We start from the raw sequence: 27,912 nt of genomic DNA on the forward strand, positions 1-27,912 counted from the left end.
CTGATTTTGGAGTGTTGGGTGTGAGTTCCAAGTTGTTGGTTTTCAGTGTGTTGTAGGTGTGTTTTGCTCATAAGTCTCTACATGGTCATCTACCGGTTCTAGGTATTGGCTCATTATTTTTCTATGCTCTAGGCGATCATTCCTGTAAGTTTTTAGTGATTATCTTGGAGTCATTAATTTTATAATGCAAATCAAATTTCTGCCCTAGTCGTGCCATGTTGAAGCTATCTTGGGATGTGTGCAAAACAGTTTTGGGTCTGTTTGTTGTGTTTAGTCATTTCTAGCTTAATCGCCTATCTCCTAGCTTTCATTTGCATCTGATTTGGAGTCATTCCGTTGAGCATGGCCAAAGTTGCGAACGTTTTTGTGAGTTTTGCAGTTGATGGTCTGCGTATTTTCAACTTGTTTGCATATCAGATTCTGAAGATTGACAATGAGAAGTGTTTTTTGGAGTGGTTAGTCTTTGGTGGTTTTGGAGTGCATATCTTATCATTTGCAGCGATGGACAGTGATGTTCTTATTCTAAAATCTCATGCTATATATTGTAAAGTTGATTAGTAGTACTAACATCCAATTTATTTTTGGATTGTAACACTTGACCCACTAAATAAGTGGAAGAGGTTGGCTTTGCCACCTATCTTATCTTATTGTAATATTGTCCTCTCGTTGAATAAGCAATTGAGTAGATTGTAATTTTCATTTTCAGTCCTCCCACTGAACAAGTGGTCTAGTGTTGTTGCTTATTTCAGTTTCTTGGATTTTGTAATTGGTTAGTCATATCGCCATACTGTTGTTGAAATCTCTATCACCCACTAGATAAACGAAAGAGGTTGGCTTGCCGCCCAACATTGTAATTTCCAATTGATTATTGAAGCTAACGATCATCTTGTCACCGTATGCTTTCACCTTCCCACACTACAATGAACCAATCTTCCCTCTATGCCTTTCATCATATATATTTTACTTTTAAAGAGTAAAGGCATCTAAAACCATCCAATCCAATCTCCATATTTAGACTTGCCAACCACATCCCACTCACCTAGGATAAATCATTACTAATAAAAGGTAGTGCAAGAACAATTACACTTTGCCAGCCAAATTTCAAAACTAATAGATGATTGTGTTGGCATAACAATCATCTATTCAAGGTCACTAAATATTCTTCAAGTGCCCAATAGTTATGACTGCCCAAAATAGCATTAGAAATGTCCCAATCTTTTAATCATAACGACAACTTTAGATGGTGGAATAACACAAGTTGCACCACCAAAATAGATCCAAAAGAAAGCTAAAAATAAAAGGTAACAACCAAGCATTGAGGTTAAAGGAATTACATGCAACCCAAGACTAGCAATAATAAAAGAAAACAAGAGAAAAAGAAAGCAAACGAGAGGAAATCACCATCAAAACTGAGCAAACAAAACAATCAACGTCTTAGTAAGGAAGGTTTGTATGCTCTTACATCAATTTTCTTCCTGGGATCCTAATTGATATCACAAGGTAGTAAAAAGCAAACTATTGTTGCTCACTCTTCCACAACAAAATTGTGCCATATGTGGAGTTGTTTGCAAAGCAATATGTTTAATGGGTATGCCTAAAAAAACAACCTATCATTCTATTTTGCAACAATCCAAGAGTGTTGAATCATGTTCATTATTTAATTTTATTGAGCACACTAAACAGATTCATAGGCATGTGCAACAGCAAAATATTGAACTTCAATATTGTTCAACTCAAGAGTAAAGTGCTGAAATCTTTATTAAGTCACTTGTTACAGTAAAGTTGTGAGCTTTTTGACGCTTCTTGACTTGTAATCTTGTAAATATTTTATATTGCATCATGTAATAATTAATAATTATTAACAGTAATAATCCTTATTATTATCGTTGGTAACCTTCATTGGAAGTTTTGAGTGGTTAGTCGATTGTGTTTCTTAGCCAACATTCTCATGTATTTATTTCACCTTTCATCAATGATAAATCCCTCAAATTTTGCTTAATTCATTAGAAAAGAGAGTTTCATTACACATCAATAACAACCAATGTCATTTTTGTACTTTCCAACTCCTAGCAACTTTTCTTCTTCTATTCTGAATTCCATAAGCATATATATATATATGTGTGTGTGTGTGTGTGTGTGTGGTAAATGTGGTTTAAACAAGGGATGAATGAAAATTAAAGTGAAGTCCAAGAGAATTCAAGTGTCCAAGTGCACAAGTAGACTATATTTAACATAAAATATTCTTTGTCTTCAACTGGTTTGGTACGTGCAATATTTCTCCATGTTTTTGAGACAGAGACATGGGAAAAGGTTTCAAAGACCGCAAGAAAATTCCCAAATTTTGGCGACAGAACAGCCTGGCTATTAAAATAACTAAAATCAAAAAACAATTGAAATTTTGAAAGTAAATACAATGTGCTACATTTGTAACACCAATCCTCCCCCCTTAAGGTCTTTTGGAGATTTTCTCAAAAAAATTTATGCATCAAATGGAGTAGATTTGTCCAGTCCTAAAAAGGGGACATCCCTCCAAATCCCTAGGACGTCTGAGATGTTGGGGACATCACTCAGCTCCCAAGGGACATGTTACCATAGAACACTAGTCGTTTGCTCTCATTTTCCTTTCAAATTCAGTCTATTTAATTGCCTAAAAGTGCAGACCTTAATTCCTTCAGTTTGAATCCAAATGTTGATGAATATTGTATAGCATAACCATCGTAGCTTACAGATCATTTAAAGTCCCATTAAGGAGAGTATCTCATGGCTTTACTACCATGATTATGCCACTATAGAGGAATAACTACCACCCAGTGTTGATGTTTTCACAGAAAAAAGTGTTTGGAGTGTAATTTAACAAGCATTAAAAATTTGGAACAAATTCAAGTACAAGTCTGAGTGTAAACCATTGAGTGCCCAATTTAGAAATCAAGAAGCAGCTGGGGTAATATTCTCTCAAGGTGTGTACCCTCGATTTGAGTGATCCCTTCTGCTTCAGCAACTATAGCAGTACGTTGAACAGTCTCTAATAAGCAGAAAAGCATCAAGTTATGAAACTAGCAATGTAGAAAACTAAGAATCATTTCCTTAAAAAAATTATTTTGATAGAACTGCAAAGCTTAATAAGAACAGATGCATCTCTCAATACAATGAAAATCAAATATTTCAAAGCCAGTTAATTTTTCTCAGATTACTGGTAGAGAGTTCCTACAACCACATATACCTGTAACAAAAAGCCTCAGAAGTTCACAGCTCAGCTTCAAAGCATTGGCATTCACTGCATCCAAATATTGATTTGATCCTCAATACAATAATCAATATGTTACACTTCATTTGCCAAAACTGTACATTTCTCCTTCAAGCTAAATGGATTCTGCCTTTCTTGTAGATCCTTTTAAAAATGGTAGATGCTTGGACTAAAACTACTTTCCACTAGCATGAGATGCTAAATTTTGCATATTTTGTGTATGCCTGTACTCAAATTTATGCATCAGAAATAAACTATTATGTTTATGCTGACATAAAACAGAAACCATAGGTTAGCCCATTTTGTAATTCCATTTTGGATATCCGTCAAGGGAAAATATGATGATGGGTTAATAATATAATATGAAAGGAAAGAAACTATTTCCCTTCTCTCTAATAAGGATACTATCTACCAAATCTTTGACCTCATTAGAAAAGTTCATTTTCTCTGAATTGAATAATTTATCCTGATATTCTAATCAAAAGTAGGGAATTGTCATGGACAATCATTAAAAAAACAATACCTGTAGTAGTTCGACTCTTTTTCAATGCTACAGCACCAACCTGTTACAGAAAATGATAACTAGACTACATTATTGGCTGCCCATTAATAAACCATTACACCGAATCATTTCTAAATATAGCCAAAGTACATATGATGTTTAAAATTAGATCATAAGCAATCCTGTTTAATTGTGCATGTATACCTATCCAGCATCTGAAATGAAGAACGTAGATTTATAACAATCTACATGTTATCATCATAGGAATGACAAGGGCAGAACATTAGATGTAATGCTCCCTTATATGGTTTTCATGCACCCATATATGGTCCTTGTAAAGTTTCAGCTCATAGCCAAGAACTTGCATACTAACCTAGTAAAGCAATTTCAAATTGTGCCATCCTCTGCTAAATAAGTTATTTCAACAATTACCGTAATGTCCTTTTTACCCTTGCTAAGTTGAATCTCTGATCCAAAAACTTGGTATAAGTTGGTCAGATTTGGAAGGTATCAAGACAGGGCACTAGAGAAACTGTGAAAATTTGCCTGCAGCAGTGTTGCAGGTTCTCCTTCAGCAATGCTGCAGGTGTTCACTAAGCTGCTTCAGGTTTTGGTGAAATGCTGCAGGTGCTCTTTTCCTACTCCAAACAGTACAGGGTCTTCTGTGGAGTGATTCCTGATCTTTTGCAGGTCGTTTGCACATACTTGGGTTGTTAGAATTGCTTCTTTCAGAAAGTTTATATTGCTTTCAGCAATGCTGTGTGGCCCACACAGCCAATGGACAAATCGGTGCCAGAAAGATACAGTGTTTTATTTGGAAAATGGTTCTCTTGACATTTTGATGGTGGTCTGGAATATAATCATTGTGTTTGCAGTCATTTGACCAACATAACAACTTGCTGGAGGTCAGAATTGGCACACAAAAGAAGTTGAAAGTGTGAGCACTAGTCGAGTGTTTTAGGATAGAAAAATGCAAAGGGCCAGATATTTTTTGCCCATGCTGGCAGCTGTTATTATTTGGTAGGTTTTTTTTTGTTTCCCATATGGGCTGCTCTTCCCAAGGCCGTGTTCTAGAGGAGCATCCAAGCTTAGGACCCAATGTATGCTTTTCTCACCTTGCCCTCTCAGGATCTTGGTGATCAAAAAGTGGCTACAAAAGTACTGGCACCAAGAGTCCTTTCTGAAATCTGCCAATTTATTTTCCTTGCAAGTAGCCTTTTTGGTTTCAAGCTAGAAACCTTGTGCCACAGGTTTTCAAATATCCACTAAAGCATTGTCATTCTTGGCTAAGCTAGATTCCCCATAAAGGATCTAGTCGAATGGGGATGGTTTAAACTTCAATACACAAGCCTCAAAAAACCTCTGTACATGGCCTTTAACTTTCACATCCCTCAGAAATTAGATTTTTCCAAAACCTAACCCTAAGCAGCTTTTGACCATATGTAATCTATGATGCACCGATAAGCAATTAGCCTCAAAAAATCATTTACATCATACCTCAGAAATAGGATAGTGAGCTAAGGGAATGGTCTATCCTCCATAAATTGTGCTCTAAAATTACTAGGCTTGCACTATTTACAGATGGGATTTATATATTTCTGAGCTCACAAATTAGACACACCCTTTAAAAACCATCACCATTTTGCCCTAAACGTGCACAAATCTAAGAATTTTGGGTAGAGTCTTGCATATCCAGAAAACTCTGCATTAGATCTGATTTGGCCAAACAAAGCAAAATTCTTCAAAAGCATGCAATGTGGTTCATGGGTTATTGTTTTCAAACAGCCAAAATTGCAAAAGTTGTGTATCAAGTATCGGCTACCATACAATCCACAGATCTGAAATCTCTAGCACCATACTCTCTCAATCCGGGAATTGTTTCACCATTCTGACTAAAAATCTCGCACAGTCTAAAAGTTCAAAAAATAGTTTTTCACCACATCCAACAATTGTCTCATTGCAATCCTCTCTTCAAGCTAATCATATATAAGTTTATAACTATAGTTACCCTTTTTAGTTGCCCTCTTAAATGATGGTGAACACCCGACCAAAATACATATATGCATCCATAGCTGCCAAATTTGAAGACCTTGAACCCTAGCTTACCTCCCTTATGGAAAAGCAAATGTTAAGGACACCCTCAACTGCTTAAATAAACACGGTCTGCATGATCTGTCAAACAACTCTGAAGTCAAAATTAACACAAGCAAAGCTCCACATAACCCCAAACTTGATTTTCCTAAATTTGAGGGTATAGATCCTGCCAGTAAATTTATTGAGCTGAGAAATATTTTACCCTTCACAATACTCCCTAAGAGGACATGGTCTTTATAACCTTATTCAACTTGGAAAAATAACCAATACAATATTACAAATGGTATCGGAATGCCAATCCCGAGCCAAGTTGGACTAAATTTAAAGAACTTGTCTTAGTCTAATCTGGCCCCAATGTTTATGAAGATTTTATAAGATCTTTAACCAAATTGCTACAAATTGGTTATGTTAGTGAATATCAAACTGAATGTGAAAAACTTGTTAGTAAAACAAAACAGTTGTTAGAAGACTTCTTCAAAATTTGCTTCATAAGTGGCCTAAAGGAAGAAATTCGCACCAAAGTCAAAATGTTCAAACCAAAGGATATGATGGCAACAATAGATTTGACTTAGCTAAAAGAAGATAAGCTCATATCCTAGCATTGTTTCTCTAAAACCCTTCTACTCAGAAATCTTGTGTCAATGCATCCCATCACAATTCCCAACCCCCAGTCCGCACTAACCAAATGTCTCGCTAAGGCAAAGATGTAGATCCATCAAGAATAAGGATTTTGTTATAATTGTGATGACAATTTTACTCAGGTTCATTGTTGTGTAATATAGAAATATGTGTTTGATGTGGAATAACCTCCAAAACTTGAAGAATGGGAAGATGCCGAACAAACCCAAGAGGAAGAACAAGTAACACCCAAGGACACAAGTGATGATCACGCAACAAAAACTATCAAAACACATTGGTGGCTGTCACAACTCAAAAATGACAGAGGTCAAAAGGCCCTTTAAGAAACATCCCCTCACTATCTTCACTGATTCTACTAACACGTAATTTTATCAATCCACAATAAGCCAAACAAGTTGATAGTTGTGTACCCACGTTCCAATTTTCAAGTTATGAAAGCAAATGGCAGAAACTTGCCTTTATATCCATATCTGAATAGGAGACTACACTCTCAAATTCGGTATGTATGTCTTACCCCTCAATGGCTATGACATAGTTTAGGGATCCCAATGGTTGTGCAGTCTTAACCCTATAATGTGGGAATGTTATAAACTATGGATGCAATTTACAACTAACGGTCAATACCTTGCCTTTAAAGAACCTACTCCTAAATCAATAAGTATCATTACCTCTCATCAATGAAGAAGTCACTTTAATTGCCCAACTTTGTGATATTCAATCAAGGGCCTATCCACTTCAACACCACTCGTGGAATTACGAAAATCAATGTGCCAACACTCAATTGTCCCCACAAAACCAACTAGGTTACCATCATGTTGCCCCAAAGATCACACAATTTAGCCAGTACATGGGAGCGTACTTTCAAATATCCGACCTTACCAATATCCATTCATTCAAAAGACTTAAATAGAGAAAATGATCGAAAATTGGTGTGCACAAAAGTCACTCGGCCAAGCATAAGTCCAAACAACTCTTCTACAATACTACTAGTTTAGAAAAAAGATGGGTCTTGGTGCCTTTGTATTAATTTTCATAAGCTGAATAAAATCACTATCAAGGACAAATTCCCCACTATAGTAGTCAATAAGTTCATGGATGAGCAACATGATGCATGTTTCTTCTCCAAGCTTGATTTGCAATCAAGTTGTCATGTTCCTGTCTTCACAGTAGATACCCTAACAAAAGAGAATTGTCTTTTCAAAGACTTCACAAATTTCTTTTCTCCTAAATCAAACGCAGACAAGCAAGAAAGAAAATAGCAAACAAATTCAGATATCTGCATGTCTTAGTTGAAGTCAGCAGTTACACAAAGGACCCAGTCATCCCACGATCTGCTTTCCAGCCAAACCAAGGAATTTCTTCATATGTTCGGTGATACGTCAAGGCATTGAATTTCACAAGATTGAGAAATCATGAATCGATTAAACAACAGTTTGAATAAGAATTCAATAGTATAGAAAACATATTAATCACCATCGAATTGTTTATTATTGGGAGACATAATACAATCAAGTCTAAACGGTCAATTATCCTTTGATCTGTTGATACTCTTAAATGAACCTTAACAAGCATTAATTACATTCAGACAACCACGTTTTGTGAAGGGACAACAGTTAGTTTGGCAAAGGCATTTCTTTATGAAGAAAGATGTCCTTAGCCAAATAATGTAACCCTATGCCTCTTCTTGAAGGCTGTATAAGATGGATTTGCATTTGGGTAGAAGGGAGGATCATCGAAGGATTTAGATCTAATAATCATAAGATATTAATATCAGTTTGACCGATTGTTACAGTTTGGTAAGAATTCTGTGCATATATTTCTGCATACTGATTATTAGCACTTCACTGCTGTTATATATATATATATATATATACATAGTTGGACTACTCGCAACTCAGCTCGACTCGCCAAGCCCCTGAGAAAAAAACTCGGAAAAACTCGGCAACGTAAAAACACGCTTAATTTTAATAAAAAATGCATTTTTTTTGCAAAATTTAATGAGAAGATGCATCCAATGAGTCAATAAAAGATAACACAAAAGAAACAAGCTGATTCTAGATATATTTAAATGCAAAGTGTCTACAAAATCACATCCTCATGAGGAATGCTAATGGCTGGAAGCAAAATAGTAAATAGTTTTTGTAAAACCAAAAGTAAATACATCATTACAAATTACAATTACAACTTCCTCTTCCCAGCTCTAGCTAAAACTAGAGGAGAGGTAAAACTAGAGGGTTTAGTCCTAGAAGTCTGCAGTGGGCGTGACTGTGCCTCCTCGCTCAGTATGGCTGGCTCATCCTCCATCCTAGATGAAGCTATGTCTCCACCTGCTTGTGGCACTGGCAATGACTCCTCATCCTCATCCTCTTCCTCCTCAATGTCATCCAGCGTGGAACCAAATCCACCCCCCCTCCTCCTCCATAGCTTGCCTGTCCAAATCAGTGTTGTCATCCTCAGAAAACAATGGAAGCTTCTCCTGTGATGTCCAATCACTGTAAGGATCTATATCATCCAAGTCAAGTGGACCACCTGCTACTTCCTCTACCTTCCTTACGCGCAATCGAAGATTATATTGCACAAAGACAAGGTCATTGAGGTGTTTTTGAGCTAGCTTGCTCCTCTTCTTCATGTCAATGGCTTCAAACAAGCTCTAATTGTGCTCACAACTGGATGAGCTACAAGGTTGACATAAGATTCTGAGGGCAATTTTTTTGAGATTTGGGGTATTTCCACCCCAACTTTGCCACCAAGCATCTGCAAATTAAAATTAGGTTGAAAGTAGCACCCCTTGCCGGGGTCTGAGGGTGAGAAAAAGAGGGGTAGAGAGATAGGTCTAGATCTTGGTGGAGATCTACAAACACGCAGTATTTCAAATTTCATCATTCATACTCATAGTTTCAAACTTTCAACTCTAAAATGTATAATACCAAGATTTCTTCAATGCTAATTATGTTGTTATATGGAGCCTAATCAGACTCGGAGGTTAAATTTTCCCTACTTCCATCAACGCAATTTCCCCCTATATTTTTCGACAGGGGTTTGGGGGCAACGCCCCCAAGTTGGGGTCAAGGGGCAGCGCCCCTTGCGCACTCCCCTTTGACGAGAAAAAAGACATATTGAAATGCCACTTATACTTAAATGTTATATTTCATGTGTATATTCTGATGAAGAGAATGAAACTGACCTAAAAAAACAAAATTTGATAATTTTTTGACATGTTTGGGCCTCTTTTTTTAGTCTAGTCAAGTTTTTTAAAAAAACTCGACGATTACTCAACGAGTTTTTGCTGCGAGTTAAAGTCATAAAAACTCGCAGAGCTCAAAAACTCGGCGAGATTTTGAAACTCACTGAGTACTCTGCGAGTGTTCCATCTATGTATATATATATATATATATCAGCAGTGAGTATATATATGTATATATAATATATATTAGCACTTCACTGCTGATATATATATATATGTATAGAATGTTTGATCAGACAAATAACAATATTAGAATGTAAATCAAAAAGAACTCTTAAGTTAATAACAGTAAAAAGAATATGTTTATATATAATTCTTGCTGCTAATACCAATCTTTAAGAAGATGGGGATGAGATGTTCCAAAGAGGGGCAGTCTAAATCCAAGCAAAAGGTTGAGTCCCAAGATACGGTGGGGATTAGCGACCCATAAGCCTTGAGGGTATATACTATAGACCCAAGATAGGTAAGGGCTTGGATCTGTAAACTTTGGTCTCTAAGTGCTTTGGTAACATACATAGACCCTTCTCCCTTAAAACTGAAGTAGTAGCAGGGTCTGATATCTATATTAAGAACTATGAATAGTGAAATTAATCATCTAACGGCTTCAGCCCTAGCTCAGCCGATCGTGGATTGCAACTTAAGGCGTGGGTATGCTCCCTATGGTCTTGAGTTTGAGTCCCCGGCTGTGTTAACTCTGTGTGTGTTGCTACCTTGTGAGCGGGTCGTACACACTGGGGGATTAGTCTCACTTTGGCGAGGACACCTCCAAATTCCACGATAGTGAATATTAAAAAAAAAAAAAAAAAAAATTAGTCATCTAATAAGCACTTGTTAATAACTAATAAATTGAAGAATATCAATGACTGGCTTCATGATTAGTTTCTCAATCAATTTTAGTATATTGAAATAAATTAATTATGTTAACCAGGTAGGGGACATTACAAATGGTATCATAGCATAATCCTACCATCTTGTAGGACAAAACTACGTAACTGCCATACAATTAGGGTTAATTATAAATAAGCCAACATTGCTCTTATAAATGTGTGCTTCCTACCTTGCGAATATTTGTGATTCCTAAATTTAAACTTTATGTATGTTCCATACCTTGCGTGTATTTGCACCTTACATGTATTTATGCTTCATTGTCTTCCTGCCTTACACACTTTATGTGTATATTTAATGCCTTACGTGCATTTATGATTCATGTCTTGTATCTATTTAGTGAGTATACATTTCAGGCTTTATGTTTTTTCACATGCTTCAAGTGTATTGGTATGCCTTGAATGTACTTAAGTATGTTCATATATTTGTACGTATGCTCTATGCCCTATGTTATACTTTAAGTTTTACATGCAGGCTTCTTGCCTTAAGTGTATACTTTATGCTTTAAGTGTATTCACGTGCCTTATATTTCTCTTAAATGTATATTTCATTTATATATACCTCATAATTTGTGGATATTTATTTCTTTGTTGTGTCTTCAACATGATTGCTCCATTGCATGTTTTATGTGTGTACTTTTCTCATGTATGGTTGTATTGTATGTATGATTATGTAATTGGTCCATGTTTGTCATATTCTCAGCATAATTACATCATGTGTCTCCTAATGTATGCTTTATGTCTTGAATATGCTTTGAATCATTATTGATGTGTTTTCAACATGTGCATTTTATGTATGCCTTTCTCAAAAGTTTCATGATTGATGTGTCTTCAAAGTGTTTACTACATGTGCATTCTTTGAGTGCCTTTCTCATATTGCTTGTACCTTATGTGTATTTGTGTATTACTTCATGTTTTACATATATGATTCATGTTTTGCATGTATTCATATGTATAATTTATTCTTTACATATCCTTATGTGCATCACTTCATGTCTTAAGTGAATTTATGTGTATACTTCATTCTTTATGCGTTACGTGTATTCACATGTACACTTCATCTTTTCATGTATTCATACCTTATGTGTATACTCCATGTTTTACATAGATGCTTCTTGCCTTATTCATGCTTTACACCTTATGCGTATTCAAGTGTATGTTTAATGTCCCCTTTTCCACTCGGGTTCGTTTTGGGGACTATTGGCCAATTCTGAGACCTGTTGGTCAATTAGAGGCAGAAATTAGGGTTTTCTATTTTCTAGGAGGATGCTTTGGCAGTTTTGGTGGCTTGCATGTTGGAGTTTTACAATTTTGATTCTAGATCCCTTCTAGATTTTCAGAGAGCTTCGCAATGGTGTGACATGCAACTGAATCTGAGGACTTTTCCGAACTTACTATTTTTAGTGAGGGCGAGGACAGCTTATTTTTCTGGGTTTTCCGAGAGCATCGCGATGGTGTGACATGCAAACAAATACGAAGACTTTTCCGAACTTACTATTTTTAGTAAGTTGTGATAGCTACTCAAAATGTGGTTAAAATGCATTTGGACACTTACTATTTTTAGCAGTATGCTATTTTTAGTAAGTGCTATTTTTTAGCAGTGCTATTTTTAGCAAGGTTTCAACAGGTCAGTTCAGATGGCTATTTTCGGCAAGTCAGTTTGAGCAGTTGGTCTTCCAGCATTTTTTGGAGCTATTTTGGCAAGTTTGAGCTTATGTTGGGCGACTTCATGATTGAGGAAAAATATTTTATAAGTGAATTATTTTTAAGGCATGATGGACGCCTTAGAAATAAGTTAATTTTATGAAATAATTCACTTTATTACCTTGGACACCATAACGCACTTTATTGATATTTTTATGAAGTATATTTGCTACCTTGAGGGGGTCAATTTGTTGGATTATAACTTAGGGCAATATGGACGATTTATTAAAGGGGTTGCTTAAGTTATATTAAAGTCATTTTCTCAATTATTTGTTGGGCACTCACATTATGTGTTATTTACATTTTAATAAAGTGCCTTGTCTAGGCAAAATGGGACGACTTGGTGAAGGATGAAATGAAATGCAAATTAAAAAGTGAATTTGATTGTCATTGTTTAGTCCCACATTGGAGGGAAAAGGAGGTTTGACTTGGGAAGAAGTTATAAATAAGTGCCTTGGCCTTCATTTGAGACTATCCGTGTTTATTGATATCGTCATGCTGCTGGATTGGTGCCAGTTGAGCTCCGAAGTTGAGAGCTTCCTAGCAACCATCAGTTTCGTGCTTGGGAGATAGCACCTAGCTGGTCTATTGAGACTATCTTTCATCCAGAGAGATAGAGTGAGCTGATAGAATGGATTGTGAGCCTATTTTTCAGTATTTCGAGTGTTTTGGTGTGTCTTAATGTTGCTGGTCTGCGATTTTCAGTCTGCTGGAAAGTATATCAGATTTTGAGTTTTGGAGTTTGGGGTTGTTTTCTGGATAGGTAGTTGCTTGTAGCTTGTGAAGTGTAGTGAGCTTTATTTGTAGTTTGGACAGCGATATCTCTTGATCTGAAAAAGTTCATGCTCTATATTGTAATGCTGATTAGTAGTACTAACAACAATCATATTCTGATTTGTTTCACAGTACCCACTGAAAAAGTGGAAGAGGCTGGCTTTGCCGCCTATCTTATTTCATTGTACTTATGTCCTCCCGCTGAATAAGCGGTTGAGTGGATTGTTATTAATATTTTCAGTCCTCCCACTGCATAAGTGGTTGAGTGATCTATTTCCTTGTTTGTAATAATTGTCCTCCTACTGAAAAGTGGTTGAGTGATTCTTCTTAAGTTGTTCTTGCCTTCTGAACATGCAAAGGGGGCTGGCTTGCCGCCCTACATCGTATTTTAGTTGATTATTGGAGCTAACGATCCCCTATTCACCATATGCTCTCACCTTCCCACATTGAGCTCTTGGTGATCAGAAAGTGGAAGGGTTATCTTTCAGCAGTATTGAGTTTATATTTCCTAACCTTAACAGGTGTTTGTGGTGTTTGTAAATTGGAAAAATTCAAAAAAAATCTAAAGGGGTCATTTCAGTATGACTCATGTCTTATGCATTCATGTGTATGCTTCATACTTGATATATTGGATTCATGCATAAAGAGTTTACTCCCTGTGTGTTTCATATGTGTGCTTTGCGCCTATATGTGACGTGTATGCTTCATACCTTACGTATATTTATGGGTATTGCTTCATGCATTACTTATGTTTACACTTCAAGACTTACATGTATACTACAAGCCTTGCATGTATTCATGCAATCACTTTATGCTTTCCATGTGTTTATGACCATGCTTCATGTGTATGATGTGCTTTGTACCTTATGAGATTGCTTCATGCATTTTTAGCATGAATGCTTTTTGTCTTGAATGGATACTTCATATCTTACATGTTTCAACGTGATTACTTCATGTGTGTGTGTGCCTTCCTTGGATATGCTTAGTATGCCGTATGTGTACTTATAAATGTTTTAAGGACTATACTCTAAACAGGGTGCATGTTTTAAATCACCCTAGGCCCATCTTTTGCAAACATGAGTCTCATACTCATAATAACATGGGAAGGACAACATAGGGACTATTGAAACCTGTAGGAAGGATGAATGTGTGAGAGTAAAATTGCTCAAACCGTGCAGTGATCGTATAAGAACTTGATGAGTATAGGAAGTTTGCCTATAAATTGTTATTAAAGAGGAAAAGAAATATGTTAGCCATCCAATATATTTGTGATACATTTAATCTCAATCTACCACCTAAGTCTATCAATACATCAATATCCAACCATAACAATCTATATGCATACAAACTATATGGCAAAAAGGGAGTGATACCAGGTTGAAATCTTATTCATTACTCACCTCCATTTGGTAACTATGATGTTAGTGATATTCACATTACCCACTGAAATTTCTCATTGACTAATCACTCCAATATTGAGGGTTCAAGATACACACTCTAATTATTGATGTCAAGCATAGTCATTATTATTATCTTTTTATTTAGATCAAACATCTTTCACATTCACCTTATTTCACCATAGAATCAAGTAGACACAAAATGTGAAGCCACAAATCACTGCCGAATCGACCCCCTAATCAATCTCCTTGGCCTACGAGGGTCAAATGATAGGCCAATCCTGCAAATGTCTGCGAACTAAGGAGAAGGGGACATTACACATTCCTTTAGCGAATTGTAACCATCCCACATGTACAAGAAGTGGCAGTTCTCTTCAATACAATCAATTTAGATAGAGCGCCTAGGCAAGAGGAAAGATCATCCACTGAATATTTTGTATTGAGCATTGCTCAAAGAAGATTGCCCCTAGAAGAGACCAGCAATTAAACATATTAATGTTCCACAATCCATGATAGCTGCTGTTGTTGTTTCTGGTTTTGATTGTGTGATTTTTTTGCATCATCGTGTCAGGTGTCAGATCACACTCTATGATCCATCATTGGGATGAAATAATGCTCATGAAGTAGAAAGATCACACTCTGAGACCAGCAGTAATTTGCATTGAGATTCTGTGATTTCAATACGATATTTCTCTTTCTATTTCATTGGCAGTGCATATTTTCTATATTCCTGTTATTTGGCTACCTGCTGCAGGAAGGATTATCTAATATCTTGTAATATAATATAGACCTTTGTTTACCTCGTAAGAGAAAAGCACACATACCCAACAGGCAGTTTATGTGCATTCAGATTTATACAATGTGCACTATGCTCAGTGAACTCATTTATGTGAACTGCCTATAGGAAGAACACCCTACTTCCTAAGCGTGCAAAAGCAATGTTACTTCATGGAGCTCCACTACCAAGCTTAAATAAAAACCTCCAAGACCACTAACCTAAACACACATTATCTCCACAGCATAGAGCTTATGTTGCTGCTTGTAGTCCTGATTCCGGCATTTGTCCAAACCTAATAATATACCCTAACCCTTTTTCAGATCAAAATGACCAAATAGTAATACCAATATTAAAAACAATTCATCATATTAACATTAAAATTCATGTAATCATGTCGAACAAAACTATTTTATACCTGAAGAGTGGACCATTCATGTGATTGGCGGATAAGCCAGACGAATGTCACATGGTTGTTATGATTTATTTTTGGGAAAAACAAACAATAGTACCAATATATTAAGAGAATTTTAGTCCTCTCAGACTTAATAAACTTAAAATTGGTACAAAACATAACCATATTCAAACATTGAGACTAGTTACGCTCCCTTCTGCATCTTTATGTTCTAGGCTCTTATGCACAGTCTTGAATCTCAATAAGCAAATAATCATGAACTTGTTGACAATATCCAATTCACATTGATGTCTATCCAGCACTTGGTTATTATACAAAACTCAGGAAATACTCCCTTGTCTTCATCGATATAATGATGCTTCTACAGAAACAATGTTAGTCAATATTCTAAACCAGCATTCCGTCAGACCTTGCACTACAAAAAGTTGGAATCCCGCATATAGCCAAATAAAAAGTGAAATATACAAACAAGCGTAACATAAGACAAGATATTGCCTCGAGGGGGATGTTATAGTCATGGTCTAATATAAGGATACTTTCATGTGTTCATGGGCTCCCGGTCTGACTGCAATATGCATGGATTCTGGAAAGACCACTGCTTCATCCCCTTGAGCCCACTCCCTACATCAGGAATATAGGCCAAGCTCTAGCATTTGTAGCCTGCTTTAAACTTCTCCTGCACTTGCCTACTGGATGAAACTCTGTACTAATCAAGCATACAAAGGTGCTCTCAGTTGGCAGAGTGTGGCCTTGAATCTTCCTCCATAAGAACACAGCTGTGGTGCTTTCTGTTGCTTTTGGTTTGTTTCAAAGTCAAAGGAGATTCTCTGTTTGTCGTAGAAGGTACTACACCCAGTGTTCTAGAAGATCTATTAAACAGCTCAACTCCAGTTATACCTCACCGAAATAAAAATTTGAAACAGGAGTAAAGTATTTACCCTCTAAAAGAGATATCAAAAATAAGGATCGGTATTACTGTAAATCACACTTTTTCAATTCTTTCATGCACTAAAAAGAAATCTTGATACTTATGTGTAAAAAGTCAATCTACCCTGGATAACAGAAGAGATTAGTCAAATGTGCAAAAATCTATACCCATGCTGACCTAGCAGAGAGAAAAAGAATGTGCAGTACTGACAGTTCACTTCTACATAGGGGATAACAGGAATCAAAGCTGCACATTTTTTCATGTATATATATAGTCTCCAACACTTGGTGCAAAGACGCAAAGCGAAAAGGAGCATTTTTTAACTCAATATAAGCCCTACAAAGAGTGTTCATTGAAGAGATTATTTAGAAGCAGAAGCAAAGAAGCTGCATCTTTAGTTCAGTATATCCACCAACCAGTGAAGCCACCAAAACAACTCTAAATATAAGAAGCAGAAAGAGAGCAAGTTTTCGGAAAATTAACATATCCAATCCCTTGACCAAGGATCATAATAACCAATTGTTAATTTTTATAGAATGGCATCAAGTAACTTGCCATAAACTCTGCACAAAATACTTGTCCGAGTTTATATGATTCTATCTTTGTTTGAGAACTTCCCATGGAGAAACTTGTGCTTTTGGTAATCATTCAAGTTGGTTAACCTGTAAGATTCTCTGCTTGATCTCTTAGCTCCAGACCATCAGCTGTTTCCCAACCAATCCGTTATCATAGTCATTTGCTCACCAAATAGAGAGCTTGTAAGAAAAAAAGCCTCTTTTAGGCGCTGACCTTTTCAGACAAGACAAGAGCCTGCACCAACCCTAAGAAATCCATATTTTTATTTTATTTTAAAACAACTGAAATCCCACCTTTAACTGGAGTAAGGACAACATAAAATTCGTAAAAAATAGATGTTGGGAGAGATTGGCACTATTACATGGCTGTGCTTATAAAACCACAAGCTTAAAAACAATCACGCAGCTGTCCTAGGTAGTGTTGTAATGTCCTAACCTAGAATCTCTGGAAATAAATGATTTTTTTGTATTTTTCTGATATTTGGAAACAAAGCAAAACGAACAGTAGCTGGAAATTGAGAAACAGATTCCCAAACAACCTCCTTGATTGGATCTGAATTGTATTACATCTAAATAAAGGTTTGATTAAAACCCTAGGCGCTCAAACCTAAAAATCTCAGAATTACGTGTTAAATATCAACTCACTGGGTATTAAGCTGCAGATCAGATGTTGACCACTTGTAGAGGGTGCTGTGATGAATGGATCAACCACTGAACTGATGAGTGGCTGATGGTGGCAGTCATATCCGGCTGCAGTCAAGGGTGGCACCCCAGTATATTTCCTTATCTTCAATGTCAAATGCTGGCAGGTCTGCCATCAGCCTTGAATATGCATGGAGTTCCTGATTTTGCAATCCCTGTGATCAGATCTAGGAGTGCACAAACCTGTTATCTTCTGTGAATTATCCTTCAAGGTTCCATGTTATCTTTCCTTGCAAGCAAGTGACTGCAATCTGACATCACCGTGTGCTAGGGTGCTGGAAATACCCTAGACACAGATGATCAGACCTTAATCTAATGCTGTTTGATGGCATGTGAGGATGTTGAACAGCAGCTGGCAGCATATGATAACTTCTGGAAACACCTTTATCAGCTGTGATTAGGCAAAGTGACAATCACCCCTCCTTGATGAGCTGTAAATTCCAAAATATACTCTATAACAGCTGCAGCCACTCGTACTGAATGATGTTGAATGCTGTACACTTATCATGAAGTCTCCAATATCAGCTCTAATGCAACCCTACATGAAGATACCATAAAAGGAATGAGGATTTTCATCCCCAGTTCTGACAATGAAGTTCAAAAGGGCCTTAATCCTCTCAAACCTCCGAACAGCCAAGGGCCTTTGTCCTCAGTTGTGAATTCAAACATGAATACTCCAAAGTGAAGAATACCAAATGAAGCCAAGCACCACCTTTTCAAACATTCCAAAATGGGCCCTTGGATTAAAATTTTCCTCCAAAGTATTATAAAATGCTTTTACGATTAAGTGTTTAAAAACACTTTTTAAATTAATTATAATAATATTATTAAGTTGCCCCTTAATATAAAATTGTCAAGCCCAACTTAAAATAATATTATTAATTATTTAGCTTTGGAGAGGGGACATGACAAGTGTAGTGAAATTTCACTACATGTTCTCCTTTTGGAATTTTGTTTGCGATTGGTTGCAATCCAACCATTGTGTTTTGGATGGTGCAGGCAACCGAATTCCTTTGTGCTAAGTATTAGCGCCTACCTATCATTGATCACTTTGATTTAACAGCTAGTAAGGAGTCAAGAGCAAGGTTACTTTATTTTACAGCTAGAACCCACCATTGGTCCATTTTGCTCGTTAGTGGAGCCCACTATAGTCAAGTCTTGTGAACATAGCACATTGCAATTGGTAGCAAGATCCTACATGGCAATTTGTATGGTCAACAAAGGCAGAAGGGAAAAAGGATAAGAGGTGTGGAGAATTCCCACCAATTGTTCAATAAATAAAGATCAAGGGCCTAGAATCTCAGTGCGATGGAATAAGGTTGGTTACCTAGCAAGACCAACATAATGTTGGCCAATATTCTATGCAACAACTGAGGAAGCTCTTGTGATCCCATGCCAAAGGGAATTTAAAGCAAGGGCTTGCTTACTTCTCTAAAATTAATGTACAAACAAGGAGAAGATTTGGTAATGCAATAGAGGATCCAACCATCCACCTTACAAAATTGGATGTATGACCATCTCCTTCATAACTCCAACCATTTTTCAATCACTTTTCCATGCAAATGCAAGATATTTGGCCTTCCTATTAGCATTTTCAAGCAATGGCGCACATGCAACAAGAAATGTGTAGAGAATTTGTAGGGGGCAACCTTCAATCTTCCTAGGATTTGTGGGGGCAAGTCCAACCTCCTAAAAAAAATTAATTTAGCCACTCTTCTAGTTCCTCCATTTTCCCGCTTTCTTTCTTCTATTTGTTAGGCCTAGCTATTCAAACCTTGTTCTACGTTTCCAAGGCATTAAACACTCTTCGTATGCAGAATTTCTCTCTTCATGAGCATAAATACAAAGAAACGTAACTAACTTCTCTTTGACCAATATTTGTGTTATGTGAATGACTAATCGTGTTGATCTATGTTCATTGTGATGTGATTATACTCTACCTTCTATTGATAATTGGTTCATATGTCTATTCCATTCCAGCAATAGATAGAAGAAGGAAAATACCTCTCCTTGGCACTTCACCTATTAATTATTATAGAGTAGGATTTATCCTTCATACAAGTTTATCTTTCCCCTTTCTCTATTAAGTAATTGGGAAGAATTCATTACACGTGTTACAAGGAGTTGACCCTTTAACCCTAGAGGTCACTCTATAGATCACATTTATAGAATCTCCCATTGTTGCATTCTATGTACAATATAAATATAGGGAGCATCTAGCTATTGCAACAGATAGCTACAATATTTGAGTGCTGACAATTAGCTTTATAGAATTCATAAGCCAAACCATCTATGCCAAGCATTTTACAATCAGCAATAACATCTAAAGCTGACATGATCCAATCAAAGGAAAGATTTAGCTCATGTCCATCTCTATCTTCCTTAGAAGCTTGGAGGAATAACTTGTAAGCAGCCTATAAAAGTAGCTTCTAAGCCACAAACTCATAACCAACTAAATTAGGTAGAGTAAAAATTATCTCAAGTTGAGAGACTATAAAAAGGTTTCCTTTGTTGTCTACTCTAACCCAAAACCAACAACAAGGTGGTCTATAAACCCTCAGAGCAAATGAATCTACCAAATTAAAAGTTATGGCAAGAATTCCAACCACGCATATGCATCTTGCAGAACTCGACACAACTAAGATGTTCAAAAGACATTGTATGGTGAACAACAACAATGGGCTCATGATTGATGCAAAAGCATCATAAGGGTTAAGGAATCTTGCATCACCCAAAAATATTTCTTTATTTGTTTCTTGGTTATTGTTTTTCGTGCACAAAATAGCTTGTGTGTCTTGTGTGTTTTGATATATTTATGTTGGTGTGGTGTGTTCAGGGCAATTATTGTGAATATACTTTCAAAATTCTTGCACTTTTGCATGGATTTTTCTTTTCTAAAAACCCAATTGGACCAAGTTGTTCCATTTCCCTTGCGTGAGCACAATTCAGCATGTGCAGCCCACGCAATCTTTTACACAATCTCTACAATCTTCAACTACCCAGGGCTGCACAAACATATACAAATTTTGATGGCTCTAGATGGTTAATTATGTTCACACACAATCTTTCTTTGCTAGCACTATTACTATCAGTTCCCACACACTTCTAGTAAGTTTTCAATTCAATGCAAGTCTTTGAGTAGAAACTTGCTAACTCCACACAAATTTTTTGAGTGGATGTTTCAAGCAGACCCACTTGCAAAAGTTCAAGCCTCACAAGCAGGTTTTCAATTAGATCCACCAGTAGGTATTTCAAAAAACTTGCCAACCATCAATCAATATCATCAAGTGGCTACAAACTAGTACGAAGTTCACTTGTTGACAAAAGACTTGTTTCTTTTGAAATTTAAATTGGTGCAATCTACATATCCTTTGAATGTCAATTACACTCAATTCTTGATGTGGGAATTACACCAACTTGACAAGAAGTAGCATAACCATTTTAACTATTTAGCTCCTTGATGAACGCCAAGAGTCATGCATGATCTATTATTTAAGCATGTACTTTCAAGAAGAACAAGTTCAAGTTTTGGAGTTGGAATCGAGAAATAAAGAAGGCTTCTACTAAAGAGCTAGAGAGGACATATCCGAGTTTTGAATTTTGGGTAGACTATAACACAAAATATATACTAGGGTTGGGTGTTACCCATTGGCATGGTAGCTAAGATTGGTTGATTCGAGGTCCAAGTAGAATCACAATGCACAACTCTCTAGATGAGGATCTAAGATGAAGTTAAGGCATATGTCGAAGCTTTATTAAACAAATGTATACAAACAAAAAAAAAGTAGAGAGATATAGAACAAAAACAATATATGTGTTTTATTTATGTATTTGTCTTGTACATGGCATACTCTTGAGAAAGATTTATGACTCCTATCTTATACTTCCTATTTTATTTATTCTTCTAGGTTTCTATTATGCTAATGTTACAAATGTATATAGATTACATGCCATTAAATCCAAGAGCCGCTATGGAAGTTGGATCATTCCTCTGGAAGTGGAACCATTTCCATGCCTGAGTCATCTTAAAATGGTTGCACAATGTTGAACTGTTTGTTGGTAGTTGCCCAATGAGATGGCAAATGACCTACAATAGAGCAAGCCTCGAGAGTAGCACCTAGATTACAACATAAATTATTCTATTTGAAGTTTGCAATGTGATGCTCAAAGCAATGCAATGACGAACTGTGTGAATTAGCATTTGCAGTTTGTCGTAGAGGTGTGTTAAAAGCCTATTGAACTTGTGGTAGAAACTACCAAAGGTTAGGTAGAGGTATGGTTAATGTAGAAATGTCTTACCCTATGCAAATGCCCTATGCGCATATTCAACAGTTGCTAGAGATGAATTAATAATCCTTGTGCTAAGTTACCGGTTCGGGTTCAGGCTCGGGTTCAGGCACACAAACCTGATTCATGGGTTCGGGCAAATTTTTTTTGCCCTTTGGGTTCGTGGGTTTGGGCAAATTTTTTTTTGCCCTTTGGGTTCATGGGTCGGGTTCGTATATATATATATATATATATATATATATATATATATATATATATATATATATATATATATATATATATATATATATATATATATATATATACAAAAATTTAAAGAAATATATAAAATAATAAAACTAAATACATTTGATAGTATGATACTTCATTATTGATCAATGCCAAATGCCAATTGACAGTTCAGAATTGAATTGGAAGATGGAACAATGCAAAATGGCAGAAGAAAAACATTTAATAGTACGCTACTTCATCATTGATCAATGCATGAGGAAAACCCAACAATAGAAGGGGTGCTTTTAGGAAATTTTTAGAGTTTTTGGATGCAAAAAAAGATCAAAAATGTCTGTTTTTGTTATGTTTTGGTGCTCAGAGCCTTTGGATATGCTCGGGTTCGTACCTAGGTTCATACTCGGCAAACCCCAACAAACCGCCGGGCGAACCCAGTTCAGGTGCATGGACCAAAACAAACGAACCCAGTAACTGAGCCCTTGTGTTATTGCAAGCATCAAGGAGGTCCTCTAGTGTACCATAGACCACTAAAGTGTCACCACAGGTACTACAAGCCATGAGAATGGTCTTAGAATTACCAAAAGTACCTTTGTTAAAAAATTATCCTAGATTAACCACCCCTCCTTGTAAATAAATAGTTCTGATTGCATTGAGTCTAGGATGCAACTATGGAGCCTTGACTTCTAGCTACTACCCGGTGAATCATTTGCCTTGTTGTGGAAGTTGACTTGACCTAACAACTCTATAAACAGACATAGAACAATTCTATGTAAACATAGTTTCAAAAATTCCATCCATTTTTGCCACTATGAGTCATGCACCAATTGGATGAGAGGTGTGGAATACTAAGTATGCATAGTTGTATTGCAAAATCTTCTTTGGAGTTGGCACAACATGTGTTGAGCATGGCTTCACTTCAATAATCCAGTATCTCTTACTACCCATTGATACATCTATGCTACAAGGATTTGCATTGTACACACACTTGTCACTATAAATGTATGGGTGCCCAAGGAGCACATTGCAAACCTCAATTGGCACATCACAAACTATCTCCTCCTTGAAGATGAATAGCATATGAAAAGTGGTACTAGAGAGTAATGCATATATCTTTGGAACTGTAAGGAAAAAGCCATCCTCATTTGTAAGGTTGTGGATGAAGCACGGTTTGCAAATTCAACCACTTGACAATTATTACAAAAATCAAGTTCTTCATGCTACAGTGATCAATCAAAAATCCAATGGCTACCCTCGCAGCCACATCTATGAACAAAATAGTCATTCTACTTTAGGTTTTTATGTTGTGGGAGTTGCTTGTGTTTTGTTAACAAGAAAACTAAGATCTATGTCAATGATTCCATCTAAGGGTTGATTTCATCATCCTCTATTTCTATCCACATAAGCAATGTCTTATAAGCATGGCACCCGATGTTCAAGTGGCTCCTAGTCTTGTGTTTGTGCACCATTTGCTAGTCTTGGATGGTTTGCTTAATTTGAAGGGAATGTTTTCTTTGGTGCAATAGTTGTTTCTCACTTGCTCTTCTAATTAAACTCCTCCTCAATGGTTGCACATAGCAATAAGCTTCTCCCATTATCTTGACTTTTAACGAACTTCATCCTAGATTGAATGGATGATCGTAGGCCCTGCGATACTTAAGGACCCAATGCTGGCCTAAATCAAATGAGATTAATCTTATAGAGGTTACGGAAGGTATTAGTTGTTGAAGATATAGCTTCGATAGAGATTATCGGCTCCTTATTTATCTTGTCTAGCATCAGCTCCTTAGCTTTCGTTCCTTCCTTGCCTTGTTTACTGTCAGTGACTCTTCATGTTGCAACGGCTGTCGGTGAAGGTGATGTGGCTGTCGGTGGAGGTGATGAGACTGTCGGTGAAGGTGAAGAGGCTATCCGTGCAGAAGTAATTGTCCATGCCTCTACCTCTCCCTTCGTGTGACTCTTCATTGATATTCCGATATGTTATATTTGTCATTCTTCCTTGTCACGTCTTCTTCTCCTGCAGCTTTCTTGATCGGCTTCTTCTTCCTTATGATTGTGTCTGTCAGATCAGAAATACTGTGTATTTCTTTCTGCATACTGAGTTTCAGATATAGGAAGGTTTTGGTTTGTATTCAAGCTGTATCAGCTGAGTTCATTTTTGATTGATTCATAGAGAATCGAACTCACATTATTATGATTGATAGTATTCTGAGACTATCATCAATTGTATTCTTTTCTGAGATATAATAAAGTTAACTTTGAGTGGGCTGGGTTTTTCACACTCAAGTGGAGGGTTTTCCCAGGATAAGAGGGCTAGTTCATTTGTGTTTCTTTCTCTATTTTCTGTTCTCAGATTTTCTATATTTTGGTTCAAGTTTTAACATTAGTGTAGGCATGGACCAACTATTCACGTCCTTGCCTCCATTGTTGTAATGAAACTTTTTCCCCAAAGTCAAAATAAAGTTATGAAAGCATTAAAAGGAGATAGAAAAATAAAGGATAACACCATCCTTTGGTTGAAATGGAGATTAATGAAGAATATTTATGAAAACCCTTTTAAAAGAGAGGGATAATTATATTTATTAAATAATAAGTAAAGGCAACCTTTGTGAAAGAGAGTGATGGTTTGAAAATCAGCCCTTAAGGCTTATATAAAGCATTTATAGGAAACTTAGAAAGGGGCATGGAGAGCACTCAAGGAAGAAGAAGGTGGTTTGGTAGGCTATGGGCATTGGAGAGGGGCACATGGGAGTGTCCAACTCGAGGCACAAGGTACACTTGAAATTGTCCTAGCTAGGACTTTGTGCGAGTAGGCACATGTTGTGTTTTTATAAAGATCCTCCAAGTGTGTCGTAGTTAAGGCCAATGCTACTAAATTCTGCCTAAGGTGAGAGAGGTAGTTCCAAGTGTTATAATCCAATTAATTATTAAAACCACTGATATTAAAAGACATTAAAAATGTTATGATTGTGTAGTTTAATCTAATTGAAACATGTGGATGCTTTATTCAATTATCACATGTATGGTGTATATCGCTATTTATATCTATTTTATAAAATTACATATTGCAAATTATATCAATTCTAATATTAAGCATATTTAAATCCATTTCAAATGCTTAATTAACTTTGGAAGAACAGTGGCATTACAATTGTGACCATTGTATGACATCTTCAAGATAGAATTCATCCTTGCTGGTTGCAACAATTGATCCCAAGTTAGTTTAAAATTTCCTCCAATCTTGTTTTACTCCTGAAGTGCATGGACTTGCCAACACTTCTTCACGAGTGCAAAGACTTCCAAGAGTACAATTTTGATCATCCCCACATCTATAAAATTATTAATGGTAAAATACGGCTCTAACTGATCGAAACAATTATCTACAGAATTTGCATCAATGTTACCCTAAAATACAAGAATGTCTAGGTTTTTGCTTCAAATTTGGAGGGGCCCTGACCACCAAAAGCTTTCCCTGGTGATGAGGTTGATGGAAACACAGATTCAAAGACTTCTTGTAATGTCCCCTTCTCACACCTAGTTAACATGGCAACCATCAGCATATATCTTGAGTTCTTGTAAGCTGATTGGTAGTGGTAAGGGGACTCCACAGATCTTAGAGTGCACAGGTTCAATCATTTTTTGTTTTCGTTGATGGCAATGAGCTCACTTGGTGATTTGGATTGAAGTGGTGCTTTCAAAAGCATTTTCAAACCCCTGGGATGTTCTCCAAACTTCTTAGAGAACATGCCTATTTTTAGTAAGTACCCGAATTTCCACAACCCTCTAGAAAACCCATCCAATTTTTCCACAACTGCTACTATGTAGAACAGAATGTCCAAATTCATGCACATGTAAATTAGGTTGTAGGTTTTATTTTATTTAAGTTTTTTACATTGATCTATTCGACAATTTTATGTTGCCCAGTAAGAGATGATAAAAATATACCTCTGTTTCAGCTTCTCCCTCCTCCTTTTGAGCGCGTTCTGACAAGGGTGATAACAATATGAACTCGTGAGAGAGATATTCATTTCATGTATGCCTGATTACCAGTTTGATTACCAACCCTATGAAAATAAGTTAGAGAGAGACCAAAAAAAAATTGAAAATAAAAAGCAACGTTACCCTTGCTTGTTTGGGTCCAAACCAGCTTGAAAAGCTCATTGATGGTATCCTGCACCGAAAGAATTGAAACCAATAAGCATTTTAAGGGCCACTTTCGGAATGGGATAATTCAGAATAAAACATAGTGATTGATATTAAGAGATGCAAACCGGGTTGAAGGCACTTGGGCGGTTCTCCATACTTGCAGATTCAATGGTTTTTATTGCTTTTCAAAAGCTACAGATTTTTAATTGGCTAAGCTACAAATTTATGCCGAAACATTCTTCCGCCCGCGCAATTCATGTAAGCATATTTTGTGAAAATAAATTTTGAAATATAGACGTCTGAGCGAAATTATGAAACTACTCTTCCACGTTGTAAGGGTTTAAAATCTTTTACATAAATCTAGCTCATAAAGTAAATGCAGGCAAGAGAATATCGATTAATCTCGATTGAGTATTTGTTTTCTAATATTTATAAGATAATTTTTTAATTAATGAGTCATTATAGATCACTTCTTTGTGGCCTTCTTGGCCTTCTTGTGTACCCAACCTTTAATGACTAATTTTAAAGAAGTCAAAAAATGATAATGAAAACTTTATCAATAAGTTTTACATATATCAATAACGGATCACTTTTTAGCTTTTTTGATTCATAACTAGTCTATTTGTGTACCACTACTAAGACATTTGGGTACAACTATTGGGATATTTGTTCACAAGTACTAGCAATTTTGAGTGGACTTTGAAATGTGTACTTTTTGACCTTTTTGTGCATAATTGATCCCATGGTGTGCATTGTTACTACCCAGAAGCCAAAACCTTAGCTATAAATATTAAGTTGAATACAAAGACAACGAAAAAAAATTGTCGAGATCCAATTGTACCATTAGGATCTGTAGGTGGGCGAAGTTAGCTATGACCACTACTTGTACACTTCCCCTAGTGAATGAAATTTTGTGTTGTAGATTAAAAAAAAATGATGGTTATAAATGATTGTTATGTTAATTAAATTTGATGGTTATTAATTATGTGAAGGTATTTCTTATATGAAATTGACAATCTACTTTTTGAAATGAATGATTCAAAATTGAGAAGAAGAGAGTAGAATTAATCTCAACCATCATATTAATTTTTAAAATATATAAATATTATATATTTTAATATTATTAATTAGAAAAAAGGTGCATAAAAAGAAAAATCTAATCTATCTTTTATTATTTTATTTTCATGAAAATATCTTTTAAAATTATTTTTTAATTAGGATATTTTATCTTGTTTTTAAGTTTCAAAAAGTAAAAAGAAAAAATATTTTTAAAAAAAATTAACTTTATTTTAATTATTCTTTTCTTTAGGATCAAATTTTCATTAAGTTTGAAATTCATGTTAATTATTTTTGTTAATTATTTTTGTCATTTTTTTT

The 27,912-nt window shown here is 36.0% G+C and overlaps 1 protein-coding gene across 1 annotated transcript; it reads right to left on the reverse strand.

The window, feature by feature from the left end:
* Positions 1–2,675: 2,675 nt before the first annotated feature.
* On the reverse strand, positions 2,676–26,914 carry LOC131044968 (protein MHF2 homolog). The gene is made up of 6 exons (XM_057978465.2): positions 26,661–26,914; positions 26,512–26,560; positions 26,335–26,372; positions 3,768–3,807; positions 3,221–3,274; positions 2,676–3,022 (listed from the first exon to the last, which is right to left on the reverse strand). Exons 1-6 carry the CDS (start codon positions 26,688–26,690, stop codon positions 2,919–2,921), a joined length of 315 nt encoding a protein of 104 aa, XP_057834448.1. The 5' UTR covers positions 26,691–26,914; the 3' UTR covers positions 2,676–2,918.
* Between the last annotated feature and the right edge of the window lie 998 nt (positions 26,915–27,912).

The sequence above is a fragment of the Cryptomeria japonica genome, chromosome 1 (assembly GCF_030272615.1).
Source record: "Cryptomeria japonica chromosome 1, Sugi_1.0, whole genome shotgun sequence".
NCBI lineage: Eukaryota > Viridiplantae > Streptophyta > Pinopsida > Cupressales > Cupressaceae > Cryptomeria > Cryptomeria japonica.